At 38.8% G+C, this 14,195-nt stretch overlaps 1 protein-coding gene across 1 annotated transcript in view; it reads right to left on the minus strand.

Annotated features, from left to right (window-relative positions):
- Positions 1-14,195, minus strand: part of grid2 (glutamate receptor, ionotropic, delta 2) — a 191,933-nt gene that overhangs the window by 128,664 nt on the left and 49,074 nt on the right. Inside the window, exons 4-6 of the mRNA XM_040154379.1 lie at positions 12,586-12,759; positions 6,553-6,714; positions 3,197-3,316 (exon numbers count right to left, since the gene is read on the minus strand). Coding sequence (XP_040010313.1) covers positions 3,197-3,316; positions 6,553-6,714; positions 12,586-12,759 — 456 coding nt within the window. The remainder of the gene's footprint in view (positions 1-3,196; positions 3,317-6,552; positions 6,715-12,585; positions 12,760-14,195) is intronic.

Below are 14,195 nucleotides of genomic sequence, written 5' to 3' on the forward strand. Positions count from 1 at the left end.
ACAAGAGAAATACATTTGACTTCATAGGGTATGAAAATATAAGTATGTGGCATAGGGATGAGGTGGGCAGAGAGAGAAAGAGATTCAGAGAAAGAGAGAGGGGGGGGATATGACGATCTATAATTTATTCAAAAAAATTACCAATGTTAATTTAATTTGGTTCAAGAGTTGGACACATTTGTTCAAGGAAAGGTTATTGTCAGGTTAAACCTCGGTGTCCATATCAATTAAAACACAATATTACCATAGAGTAAAGCCTAAATAATAGAAAAAGGCTGCTTTAAGAGAGGTTATTAAGTGCCAAGGATCAAATATTTAGTAGATAAGCCTTCTACTGTATCATGTGACCGAGGGAATGTTAAATACTTTCTAAGATTAAAATGATGTAACAGGCTCAAGGCAGAGGGGACAGGGATGAGCGGAAATGGTAAATTGACACAATAAGGAAATAACTAAACTAAATCCTACCATATCCATACAGGCACTTAAACCTACAGTGAACAGGCCTCCTCCTGAGGGTCTGGGGGCTATTCATGGTAGGACATGGTGCAGCCTCCTCCACAGCCAAGCACCCTTCTAAGGGTTTGGCCTATAGCAGGGACATCCCTGTCTAAATCATCTACAATGAGTAATAAATAGATCACGCTGAACCACCCTCTGCTCCCCTCCTCCGGACTTACCTTTGCACTTGTCCACTCTGCAGCTGGGACCTTGCACCCATCTTTCCCTTTCTTCCATTTCCTCATTTAATACCCGTTCACCCACCCAACGACTCACCCACCCTACTACCACTTAAAATTAAGGGATATTTCGCAGAGATTTGATTGAAATACAACTGTTCCCAGTCTATCAAATTGGGAAACTTTGTACGCAATCTGTACAAAAAAAACAAAGAAAACTATTTTACTATAGTCTTAGTATTATGCCATTATTAACATTTCTAAAACGTCAAATTGAATTGATAAATACATTTTGCTCTTTCTGACAGCTTCCCTGAGCAGTGGCTGCTATTAAAAAAAATCCAAGGCAAGGCAAGATGAAATGCTTCCCCTCCCACCTCCCTAGTTTTCAACCATGTTATTAAAGTTTTTGCTGCTGCTGATTGCTTAATGTTGCTAATTATGATTAAAATGTGATTCATAGAGTATGAGTTAATCTTCCTGTTTTTATAATACACCAGGCCTTAACAAGTAATTTACAATCTAGTTAGTGTGTTGCCAGATGTGTAGAGGTGACACTGAATAAGATTGTTATTCATTGGCTCAATTTACACAGTTCCTGTTGGGATTTTTGCTTTCTTCCTTTCTGATTGAGACAAAAAGAATTAAGCATTGTCCTTGTCCACTGCAATGAAAATGAAATGGGTCTGAATTTGTATTATACCTAAAGCCAACTTTTCTGTGACATCTTCACAGTTACACACGTGAACATAGTAATGCAGGTGGAAAGCTTGAAAAGCCTGAGATGGCTGCCATTTTATTTTCTCCTGGTATCCCAGGCTTTTAATTTCTTTTTAGCTATTTGTTCACTTACATATATACACATAATGGGTCAACTGGGGCATTTCTCTGCCTTTCTTCTCAGTGGTGGGGTTGCCAGATCAAGGTTATTTTCACTAACCTTTTCTCCAGCCTGACATATATCTGCCATGCTTTTATCGCAGGTTAGTTGCTCTGCATGAACACCATTTTAGAGGGCTTCGCACATTTAGAAAGGCACAATTCAGCTACAATTAAAGTTATTGTACTTGCACTCTGAGAGGAATATCAGCCTCTCTTCATTCATTTGATGTTATGTATGAATTTAATTGAATCCCAAAGACAGACCAATAAATGCTCAGAGTATTAAGGGAGACTGTGGCAGGAATACTGTATAACAAGTGGCTTAATTCCCTCCGAAGTAATTATGCTCTGTGATTAGGGAATTGTGCCTTAATGTAATTATGCTGTGCTTTAAAGATTAATTTTGTCTGTGATGGCATGCTGCGTTATGTTGTTGTCTCACCACATTATCCATAATCACAGCTCACTATCTCAACTGTTATCTGTAAAGAGTTCCCTCTGCTTTGGAGGACAGACACAGTTTGTGTGTGTCTTATATTTGTGCGCTGCCATTTGTGTATCTGTGCGGTGCAGACGTGCATGTACATGCCACATCTGTGCACACAGATGTTTCTCTGTCCAACTGAATTCTATGAATAGATTATGCATTGCATGTCTGGGTCTCATATGTTAGGTCTCTCTTATCTACTGTTTTCACACCTGTATGCATAATTCACAAAAACCGAGTAGGCAGTGACATCAGTTATGCCATTTTTTTGAGACCAGTGCATCAGGAATTATGAGAAAAAAGCGGTCTGTAATGTCCTTTATCAAAAACATATTGATGTATTTCAAGGACGTATGCGTATCTACACGTACTGTACATTTAGGAACTAAGTTTTGTGTGTTGTATGTTATGTTGCGTGTAACAATATAAACATAAAAATTATAACAGAATAAGTTATACAGGAAGCACAGAATTTACAGCCAAGATTTGATTTTACAGCACGAGCTAACTGAGAGTCAATGAATATATTTTTTACAATAATTGCGAAAAGACACAAACACAACCATGCCCTCACATGTACACAGCCAATAAAACACAGACATTCATATACACACACACACATGCACACGCACGCACACAAACACAGACATACAATCAATAGACAAACAGTGTTGTGACTATGTGTGTACGTGCCTGTGAGGGGAAGGGATGTCTTTCATGAGGCCTGTTAAAATTCATTATGCATGTGTCATTACCAAATGCCACTTGAAAATGCTTCTAGTTATTCGAATTAACCCGAAGCTTATGGAAGGGGAGGTGAGTTGCTGGGCTGATGCTGCACAGAAGAACACAAAAAATAAACAAGCAACCAAATGTGGGAAAACAGTTTAAATCCCAAAGAGATAAAAACCATAAAGACGCTTTAACTGCTACTGTGCATTCAGGTATTTCTTTCCTTGTGGGTGACAGCCAAAAGGAAAGAAATACCTGAATAAATATGAGATGAAAATAATGTAGAGACTAGGTACACTGAAATTCCCTGGTAAATCCTGGAATTATGTAAATCCACTCTGTGTGTTAGAGCAGAAATGATTCCCCCTTTGTCCACAGCATAACAGCACACATGGGTTTTGTTTTAACTACTTACCCTACTGACTCCTCTTCCCCTGTCTTCTCCATAATTTGTTCCCAGGATTTCAAAGAAGATGTTGGGGTTAGTGCCATTGTCAGTGAACTCCAGGAAACTGGTGAGGCCGCTCACCCCGAACTGCAAGGACAAGATTAAATTTTTTTATTTTTATGTTAGTTCTTTTTACTATTATTGTTGTTTGATAAAATGTATACCTGAATTGTAGTTATCACACTCTTAACCGTCGTCATGACCCTCAACACTATAATTATGTCAGTTCTAATGAGTGATGCAATTTTTTTTGTGGCTATGATAAACTCATCAACAATCGTCCCTGCAAAATTCTGACAAAATTATGTTTTTATCCTCCTTCAGATCAGATGCGATAACTTCTCACACTGGGACTAACTGAGACATGAATCATCTACCCATCCCTTATGAAATGATTATATCTCATCAGCATGTGCAGGTACTGAATATGTACAATGTATCTGTTGTAATATACTAAAATATGTGCAATTTTGTATGTGTGTACATGTTTACATACTTGTATTTTTGTATTTTTCTAAGACATGAGACATTGGGGGAATATCAACAGTATGCAGAGATGTGTGTAGTACAGTGAGTGCCCAGCTGATGAAAGAATAGTGCAGTTGGAGCCATTGGGCATTTTTTTGCACTGGGGGAATATGATGTCATACACATAGAGTCAGCCCCCAACCTCTGCCCTGCCTCCCAGTAGTGTGACATGTCAGTAAAAGTGACACTACAGCTGCTTCAGGGACGGAGAGGTGTTATCCTCCTTAGTATGATTCATGCTGTGTGTGTGTCTGTGTGTGTGTATGTGTGTGTGTGTGTGTGTGTGTGTGTGTGTGTGTGTGTGTGTGTGTGTGTGTGTGTGTGTGTGTGTGCACGTGTGCATGCGTGTGTGTGTGTGTGTGCGCGTGTGTGCATGTGCTTGCACCTGTGTGTATAAAACGTGGATTATGCCATTTATATATTTATTTGGGCTATGGTGCATACATGCATGTATGCACGTGTGGTTATGCCTAATCACATGGACACTTTATATAATTGCTTTATATAATTATTGAGTTAATTAATGTTGGCAGCTCAGTATTGGCAACGACACATTCACAGCAATTATCTTTACTTTAATTGCACCTGATTTAAATGACGTGTCATTAGGCCCAAAAGAATGAGTGAAAGTCAGAGAAATACATACAAAAAACTTGAAAGGTACTTTATGATGTTTGAAAGCTTCTTAAAAATAAGACGAAAATGAATGTGTTTGTGTTTTATAATGACAGCAATAATAAATCTGAAAAAGTTAAACTTAGACTTTGAAACAGCCTCACGGGCCCAATCCAAGTTAGTTTTTACCAAAACACTGATTAAACACATAGGCATGCACAGTAAGTAAAGCACACTGCTGATACACTGGAAAGCGGAACTGATGCCAGGCTGTTGAACTCAACTCTATTACTGCTTAGGGCTCTTTAACACAGCTCTGTTGAGACAGCCATCAGGGTTGGTTTAACAGCCGGGGCTGGCTGATGAAAGTGTTGCCAAACCCCAAACATATCTCAAGGTGAAATACAGAGATAGATATGAAAGCCATTGCGTCGCATTTTTTATTGTCTGACACTAATCCTAAATTAGCATTTCACTTGGCTTCATCAGTCAGTCAAACTGCCATCCCTGGAGTACTTTTTTTTTTTTTTTTTTTTTTTTATTGATATCAAAACAGAGGGCATTGATCCAATTGGATTTAAAAGTGATGAAAGTGTTGGTAAACCCCAGCTTAAACTCAAGGTGAAATGCAGACATTCATGAAATCACAGCTGCAGGGTGAGAGTGTCTATCTCCCAGAAGTCAATTGTTCAGGAAGAACAGGAAAAATTGCTGATTAATGCATGTGTTCTTTTAAAGGTATGCAATCCTTTGAATTCATGAGCACTTGGGTCATAAAGTCTACTGAGCACAGACAGGAACTTGAAAACTTTCTCTTGAAATAATGAACAAAATTGGATTTCCATGGGATGAGAAGACTACAAAATCAGTAGACTTATTTAGAGCCTCCTCCATGTCATTATAATTCTTCATCCCTGGAGGGGATTTTAGTTATAAAAAGAGATTGCAATGTATAAATGAATTTAGCAGTGACTGCATCTTGCTGTTTCAACTAGAGTGAGTGTCTCAGCCAAGGAACAATAGTGCCTGGTCTCCAAAATTTCATGTAATGAGCACAATGTCTTGAAATGCTAATACATGCTCCCTAAATGGAGTGCGAGAAATACGTTTTCCCGCTGCTAAAAGATACACATGAGACACATCTATAAATAGGAAGAAATCTGAAATTGTACTTGTATGTTGTGGTTGGGTTGGGGAATGGGCATATGCTTTTGCTTTCAACTGTGGTAATCAAGCCTCAGCTCCAAACTCACACAAAGTTGTTTTCTGCTGTGAGTCGCGACTTGATTTTTAGCAGATACATCGTTTTTAGAATAACCCTTTTTCTTTTTTGAAACATAGCATTTTTGAACTATTTTCAAACTGGCATGCACACAACTACAAGCATCGCACATCGACAGAGCCCCACAGGAGACTGATTAAACAGATGGACGGTCCACAAACTGAGACTGCATGCACTGTATGTGACTTTGGGTGACTGAGATAACAACAACATTTAAAATATAAATCTGGGAATGGATTTCACTGTTGACTGTATAGTGTGAATCAGATTTGATCTCTTATACTGTTTCTTTTACATTTTAAAAAGATTTGTCGAATACTTCTGTATGCTGCTTGAGCAATAATTTGGTCTGATTACTTTAAAACCATATACAATATTTAGGAACACAATTTATGAACCATGGAGATGAAATATACTGTCAGTAAAGTTTTATATAATATAATTTTAGGTTTTTATCTGAGTTTATTTTTGTCAATCTAAGGTATTTACGGAAGAGTGTTTTCCAGTGTTCTAGTCTTTCATATGTTTCCACTACGTGCCTGTGTGTCCCTGTTTATGGAGATACAGTAATTGGGGCAAAACTGTTATTTATTACCTGTCCACAACATTCTTTACTTAAAGAAAGCTGTCGGTGTAAGGAATACATCAAAGAAAAAATGTTCGGCACAATTGGGCATAATTGGGCACTACCGTTCAACATGATAGCCTAGCTTTTCAGAATGTTTTTTATTGTAACAGAATGTGTCACTGAATTGTACTGTATGTTACTAATTACATCGGTCACGGTCAGGGTAAAATTTAAAATGTCTGTTTACTGTATGTGTGAGAGCATTCAAGTATCCATGCTTGCATGCTTAGTTGGATACCTTCCTTTTAGACTTCTTCTGCATGTTCATACCTTTTTGACAGTATCCAGCATGCTCTTGCCTCCCTGCCACGGTTTAGAGTTCTTCCTGATGCAGCTCAGACTGGCCATGCTGTGCCACTTCCTATCCTCCAGTTTCCTGTGAAAGGTATTGGCCAGCAGCAACACGGTATCATAGATGTAGCGATTGGTGATCTACAAAGAAAGAAATCACAGAAAGGTAGACAGAGAGAAATGAAAAAAAAAAAATGAGACAACAATTACAGACATTTTATTTTTGCTGAGAATGGTCTGGGAGATACTTGCTCACGTTACTGTACAACTTATAACCACAAAATGACACTATTATGAGGTCTGCCATGCTTTTAAGTGCTTCCGTTTGGGAGATACTGGGGTTCTTTTTTTGCCTTTATGAAGATGGAAAAGATGGACCGAGGCAGGCCAGTAGATATTAGAAGTAAGTTGGAAAATAGGCCACCTTTTCACACTGAAATGCAATCAAAGTGAAATGCTTTACTTGCAATGCTTTACTTACATATCTATAAGTGCTTTGATCAAAAAAGAAGAACTGACTCTCTTTAGCTCTGCTTTGCAGCTTCTCTCTTTCTCTTCTGTATCTGTTCTGCTCCCTCTGAACCAACAATATACAGTATGTTTTCTGCATCTATCATGCATTCAATTGGTAATTTCACCTTAGACATAGCTCTTTTTCTGGCTCAAATTGTACATATTTTCACAGGTGCACTGATACCTTAAGATACACACTCACACAGAAGAAACACTTTAAGGATGACACGAATGTATTGGTAGGACCTTGGCGCCACAGAATAAGTTAGAGATGCGGGACTGAGAGAAGGGGAGGAGTTTATTCAGTCTGTGTCTACCGAGCTTTTTGTCTCCATGTTAATGAGAATGTAATAAACAGACTGACTATAACGGGCATGATTCAATGCACACAAATGAATGCACATGCAGATGATATATACCCACTCACACTCACACACAAACATAATAATATCATAGAACCAAAAGCCATTAGCTCAGTAACAATGCCTGTCATATATCAAAAAGAAGGCCCCACGCATATTGTTACTGACAAACACGTACACACACACACACACACACGCACACACACACACGCGCGCACACGCACACACACAGAATGCACTGTATTTAACATACTGTATTAATAATAATAATAACTTAATGCCAATTAATGATAAAGGTTACTCTCCATCTTTGCTATGAAAACAAACATTTATATTTCCTTCATTCTAACTCAGCTCAAAAACTGTAATTTATTCAGTAACCCTCAGAAATTAAAAATAAAAAACTGAGATAGGAAAGATAAGATAACTGCTTTAGAGTAATGATGAATGTTAAATGTCAAGAAAATACTTCAGTACAAAAGACAGAATACTACCATTGTAATGCTGAATGGCATGCTGCTTTTGCAATGCTGCCACATGAAAAGCACTAATTATTACAGAGGCCTCATTAGTTGTGTCCAGATTTAAGCTAGATCTTTCAACAAATTCCTCCAACTGCAGTCTTATTTGGTCTGAATTTGGACTTTTGCACTGGTCAGTTGTTTAAAGGTTAATTTGTAAATCTTGGAAGGATCAAATGACCAGGTTATATTTCAGGAATTTGTGTCCAGAGGTTCATGAGTAACTCATCAGTAGAAGGGGATATGTGGTCAACAATGACAAGTGACACAGCTTGACATTTTTAAGCATGTCAGTTATGATCTATGAAAAGTAATGCTATAATTAAGCTGATCTTCCTCTTATCCACAATGTGCATTTTATTCATAAGCACTGAAAAGAAACACAAGGGCGCGCACGCACACACACACACACACACACACACACACACACACACACACACACACACACACACACACACACACACACACACACACACACACACACAGTATATATGCTAGTAGTTTACTTACAGTCAGACAGACCAAAAGAAAAATTGTAGTGTCATGTTTATTTGACATCTAACTTTTTTCTCACTTTCTTGCAAACTATCGTGGCTTTCACAGTTTACACTTAATCTTTCACTTACTGTTTTTGTCTTTGACTATAATTCTCTCTCTCTGTCTCTGCAACTATTGTTTTTCTCAGAAAATTAAATTGAAACTACTACTTCTCTATGGGGAGCTTGAACGATCAGTTTGTACTCCAAGCGAGCATTATATGTGAGTGTGTTCGTACTTGTGTGGTCAGCCTGAGTTGATGTGCTTCAGTGCAGTGTGAAATTGGGCTTCTGGGCCACTCTCTGACCGCTGAGCTGATCTGCTTCCCCTGTCCCTCTCTCTCTCTCTTTGTCTGTCCTTCTCTCCCATCCCTTCGTTTTCTCTCACTCTCTCAAATTCAGCCACTCACCCACTCATCCACACATCCAACCATGCACACATAAAAAAAAGGGTGTCAAAATGAACATTTGTAAAGTGTGTTTCAACGGTGCGTGCACAATAGTTTTTATTGTCACTATCTTTGTCAGATACACATTGACACATTGTCCTTGACAGAAATGACGAAGTCACGCACACACATACAGAAACACATGCAAACCCTCTGCTCTCCACAGCAGAATAAACACATATGACTGGACTCTACCGAGAAAATAATGGATACGTTGGAGGGGCTTGATTCTTGATAATAGGTTTTTACACTTGAGAAGCACTTGATTCACATTAAGGCAAACACTGCAAGCTTTATTTATGTACATTATTCAATGATTCAGGGCCTCCAGGAGTTAACAATGTGTTTGCATTACAAAGGTGCTGTGTTTTATATACTGTATGGTAAGGCGCAAACTAACCCTAGGCTTCAATCAACCTTTTAGATAATTTAGCTTATTTTTAACCTTTTAGGCATTTCTAGTTTAATTTTTTCTTTTTATTATTTGATTTAATTAATCCGAAAATAAATGAACATGAAGTACGTGAGGCCATACTCTCTTATGTCCATGCACTGATTACAGTGGGGGAGAGTCTAGAACAGAACTGCCTTATGACTTGAAAGGGAGATATTCACATAAACATTAAGACCACGTTTCTGTTTTCAATGTGTTTCCAACTTTTATCAAGTGTGTTCCCCCAGGGTCTTGTGCATCCACATACATCAACAGCACATTAATTCAATTTCATATTTTTGTCTTGACACATAAATAAGAGTGTGTTCCCTTTTCTCTGCTCTATTTGACGGCAGCTTGATGACTCACATACACACAGAGAGAGATAATAATTGTATACATATTGCCCCCCTGGGGAGCATATTAAAAAAAAAAACTAAGTAAAGGAAATATGAAAAGCAGAGAAAAAAAATAGCCATAATAATTTTTTCCATGACCACAGTGTAAGATGAATTGTTTTGTTCTAAGATAAACACACATCAGGGTGTGAGCTGACTTTTCCCAAAATGATTAATGTTCCAGGTAAAAAGCCTCAGGGGCGCATGCTGTGACAATGTCAGATCAGCAAACCTGGTGTAATGGAAGGTTTTTCGATCGGGAGACGTGTTGAAATGTCAGACTAACACACTGGGAGCTGTTACAAGAGACTGAAATGGAGCACCAGAGCAGCTTTTAAGTAGTTTGGGCCTTTGATTGTTGATATATCTAACACTGCAGCACGTCAGAATGCATGATGAGACTGGACTCTGCTTTTCTATGACTGTACTCTATGTCTCAAAGTTAAATGATTTGTTTTTACTTCATTAGAAGTCAAGGTGTTGTGCTGCACATTTAACCCCAATCAAACTTATCTACAATATGGGAAAATAATTCTGCCTCAAATACAGATTGCAAGATTGCATAAAGACATTGCATTCAAATGAACCCCAAATGAGTGACAGCTATACCATATATTGATGGAGGTGGACATACGCTATACTCAGCGGATAATTTATTAAGTACACTTGGACAATCTAGTGCAATTCAAAACAACAGCTCCAAGTTTAGAATCATCCATTTTTGGTGACATTGTCGGAAATGTTTCAATTCAAGCATATATTTATTAATGAGGTCATAGTTAAAGACAGTGTTGCACTCGACTACATTGTATTGTTTCCAGTTTTGTCTTGTTTTCCTTATTTACATACTGTACATGAGGAAGGCAGGGTGTTAAAAATAACTCAATGTACTGCAGTCCAGTACAACACCACTACTTACTATGATCTGAGAGTTAAGACATGACTTAATGATTTAAACACCGTTATGACAATGTGGTTGTAATGCATTGCATTACATTATACTGGTGTATCTAATAATAATAGTAATAATAATGAAAAATAATAATGTGTTTGTGTGCGTGTGTGTGTGTGTGTGTGTGTGTGTGTGTGCGTGTACGTGATATCATCAAAACTCTTATTTTTTATTCATTCTTGTTCTACAAGTCATTTACACTGATGCACTATGATGTGAATCTGTTTCTTAATGGGAGGCAAAGTTTCCCATTAGTGCAGTATTTTGATTCAAACTAAGTTTATTTTCTTTTTTCTGATCATCACTCCAGTTAATTATACTGCAAGGGGACAATGTGCCAAAGAGCAGGAAAAGAAAAACTACCCACAATAGTTTTGGCTAGTTGGCTTTCATTGATGATATTGGCTGAAGCTTTTTGGTGACGACTGAGCAGCTTTTCAGCTCACTGTAAATGTTCTGCAGCAAGAAACATAACTTATTAGCATGTTGTTGTCAATCTAGAATTTTCCCATTACACATATTTTTTGTATGAGTCGTCTATGAGACAAACAAAGTGAACTGAACAATACATGGATCTGAGATAGTGAGACTGAAAGACAAAGCTTGTTGATTATTTTTTTCTGGAACATCTTGCAACTATTTCAGCTCTGACACTGAACTAATTAATGGGTGTAATTACTATTCTTTTAAGGGGCAATATGTAAGTATTTTAGTTAAAAACAGTCAAAATTGACTAAGATTATCAACAGAATGTGAAGAAACACATTCTGTTACTGAGATATATACTGAAGTTAGCATGCTAACCAGCTAGCCCTGGCCCATCCTGTCTCGTAATATCACTTTGCACTTCAAGAGGCAACAGTGAGTCACTGTAGTGTCCAGTCTGCCCTCGGTCCAACACGAGGGGATGAAGAAGTAGTAGCTGCGAGTGAGCCATAAACCTGTGTTGCAGCCGTCCTCTCTCTGTGACATTCCTCCACTCTCTCCTCAAGCTCAGCTATTGATGCTGCCTCTGTAACTGCTCTCCTTCTTCCTCGCGTTCCTCAACCTCTCGTGGCTCGTCTTCGATTCCTGCCAACACTACATCTTCCCTGTGTCTCCGACTGGGCAGACTGAGTGTGAAATCATCGTCGTCAGTCGAACAATAACAGAAAACAGCCTACCAGTTACATTATCATATTGCAAGGTAAATCTGTGTGGAAAACATGATTCCCCAATTCATGCAGGTTTGGCAGCATGTCAACAACTGCCCTATGTTGAGGTTAAATTTACTCAAGCTTGGTTGTGAGTGGGCAGTGAGCCCAGTCCCGGAACACGCACGCAGCAGCCTGTCACGCACACCCCAAATGACAGGTACACAGAGAGGGTCAGTAATAGCTTAATGGATTTTTTGACAGTCCACCTGCCCACCAATGCAGCAGCCCACTGGGATTTGTCCCGGTATGCCCGATAGCCAGTCCAACTAAGTCCACGGGGAAAGGGTAGGGGGGAGGAGGGTTCACAGATTGCATTTCCTTGTTTTTTATGATAGGGGCAAACACCTTAACTTCCTGGTAATATGCTGCCCCCTATTTGTTTGGATGAATTAGACAGTCGGCCAATTCTTACACATTGCCCTTTTAAATACGTTTTACCTACGTAATACTTTTCTCCCTCCGTTTTTACAACCTTCTTTCTTCCATAGCCTCTCTTTATGTCAGAAAAATCTCATTATAACCCACTAAATACACAAATAACACACACAACTGTTTGTGGTTGCCAACTATAGAATCAGTTACTTTCAGTATGAGATTTTATTTGTTGAAAATCACTGACCTGATTTATGGACAAATCATCAAACCAACTCACCTCTAGCTGCTGAGCCTTTGGGTTTTTAGGGTCACAGAGGGAAGTGTTAATCCTGTGGTTGTGTTTGACACAGCGCTGAGTCGTGTTTTGGGGCATGGGGAACGTCTGCCGCACCAACGTCAGCCGACCAATTGACTTCATAACTAACTCCTGTAAGTCGTAGTCTGAGATCTCCTGAGAGGATGGAAAGAGGAGGAGGGTTGAAGGTATATGTGGAGGAATGACGGGGGTTCAAGAGAGGAGAGAGTGGAGAATAAACAGCATGAAAAAAACAATATCAACAAATCTATTATGTCATTTTTTGTTGGTAAAGACCTACAGTCAACATTTTTGACAAGAAAAATACAAAGAACAGTTACCACAACAAAAAATAAAACAAAAAACTTTGTTGGGTAACTGTCCATAAAAGTCCCTGAGAAAGAAAACTTTTCGAATTCATACAGATATATTAAATAGTTTAGGCCTTGTTTTATATGCTCTACTTTTATCATTATCACCACACTGAGCATTCAAATTGTTTTTGACTACATCATCTGAAAAAATAGTTATTTGATATGAAGGGTACATGTCAGCTCATGGAAGGAGGGAGACAGAAGGGCAAAAAAATGCGTATGTGTGCGCCTGAGTGTGTGCGTGTTTTGGCGTGCTTGTTGCGTCCCTGTACATCTGTGTTTGCACGTAGCCTGCATGTCCTTGCAAAACCTTGGGGGAGGGATCATTGTTAATTTTAGCCCAAGGACACAATTTCTCTTTCTCTCTCCATCCATGGATCTCCATCCATCCTTTGCAAGTGCAGAGGGTCATGTGGTGACGAGATGAGAACTGACGTTTATCGTCCCTGGTGGAGGTAACACTGCCACCAACTTTGCTTTCTTTGTATAAGTGTTCAGCAATTGTATGTGCTTGTGTGTGCTTGAGTGTGTCTTGTGTGCACACGCAAGTTTAAGTGTATATCTGTGTGTAAGTTTTTATGAGGTTTTTTTTAAGCCTTTTGATCACGCATAAAACCCTTTTAATTCTGTTTCATTTGCACATTGCAGCCCACTTGACAGGATCCACACCATGTACATACTTTACATAAAAAAGCCATCACACACACACTTCACATAAGGGAATGGTAATATTATAGGTACCACAAGTTCATTGGCTAATCTCAATGAATTTTATTTGAATGTAATTAAAATTCATTCAGACTTCTGAGTCTTCACAGGATGTGATCATTGGTCATTAGAGGCAGTATTATAAAGGCTTCATTGGTATAGTTGTACTCATCTGCATTAATTAAGCTGATGTGTGTCCTAAAAGGGCACATGCCCTTCCATTGCTCATTGACCTCCACTGGCTACCCATGGCCACCCGAATCAAATCAAGTCACTAATGCTTGCTTACAGAGTGACTTCTGGGTCTGCACCCATCTTCTTGAATTCTAACATACAGCCTTTTGCTCCTTCTCAGAAAATGTGTTCCTCCGAGGAACGTTGTCCGGCATTGCCATCCCTGCACACAAGGTAAGACTGTTCTCGTTTGTGGTTCCCTGATGGTGGAACAAGCTACCAAATGTTATTAGGGCAGGAGCGTCCCTCTCTGTCTTCAAGAAACTCTTAAAGATT

The sequence above is a fragment of the Xiphias gladius genome, chromosome 19, assembly GCF_016859285.1.
Source record: "Xiphias gladius isolate SHS-SW01 ecotype Sanya breed wild chromosome 19, ASM1685928v1, whole genome shotgun sequence".
Lineage (NCBI taxonomy): Eukaryota > Metazoa > Chordata > Actinopteri > Istiophoriformes > Xiphiidae > Xiphias > Xiphias gladius.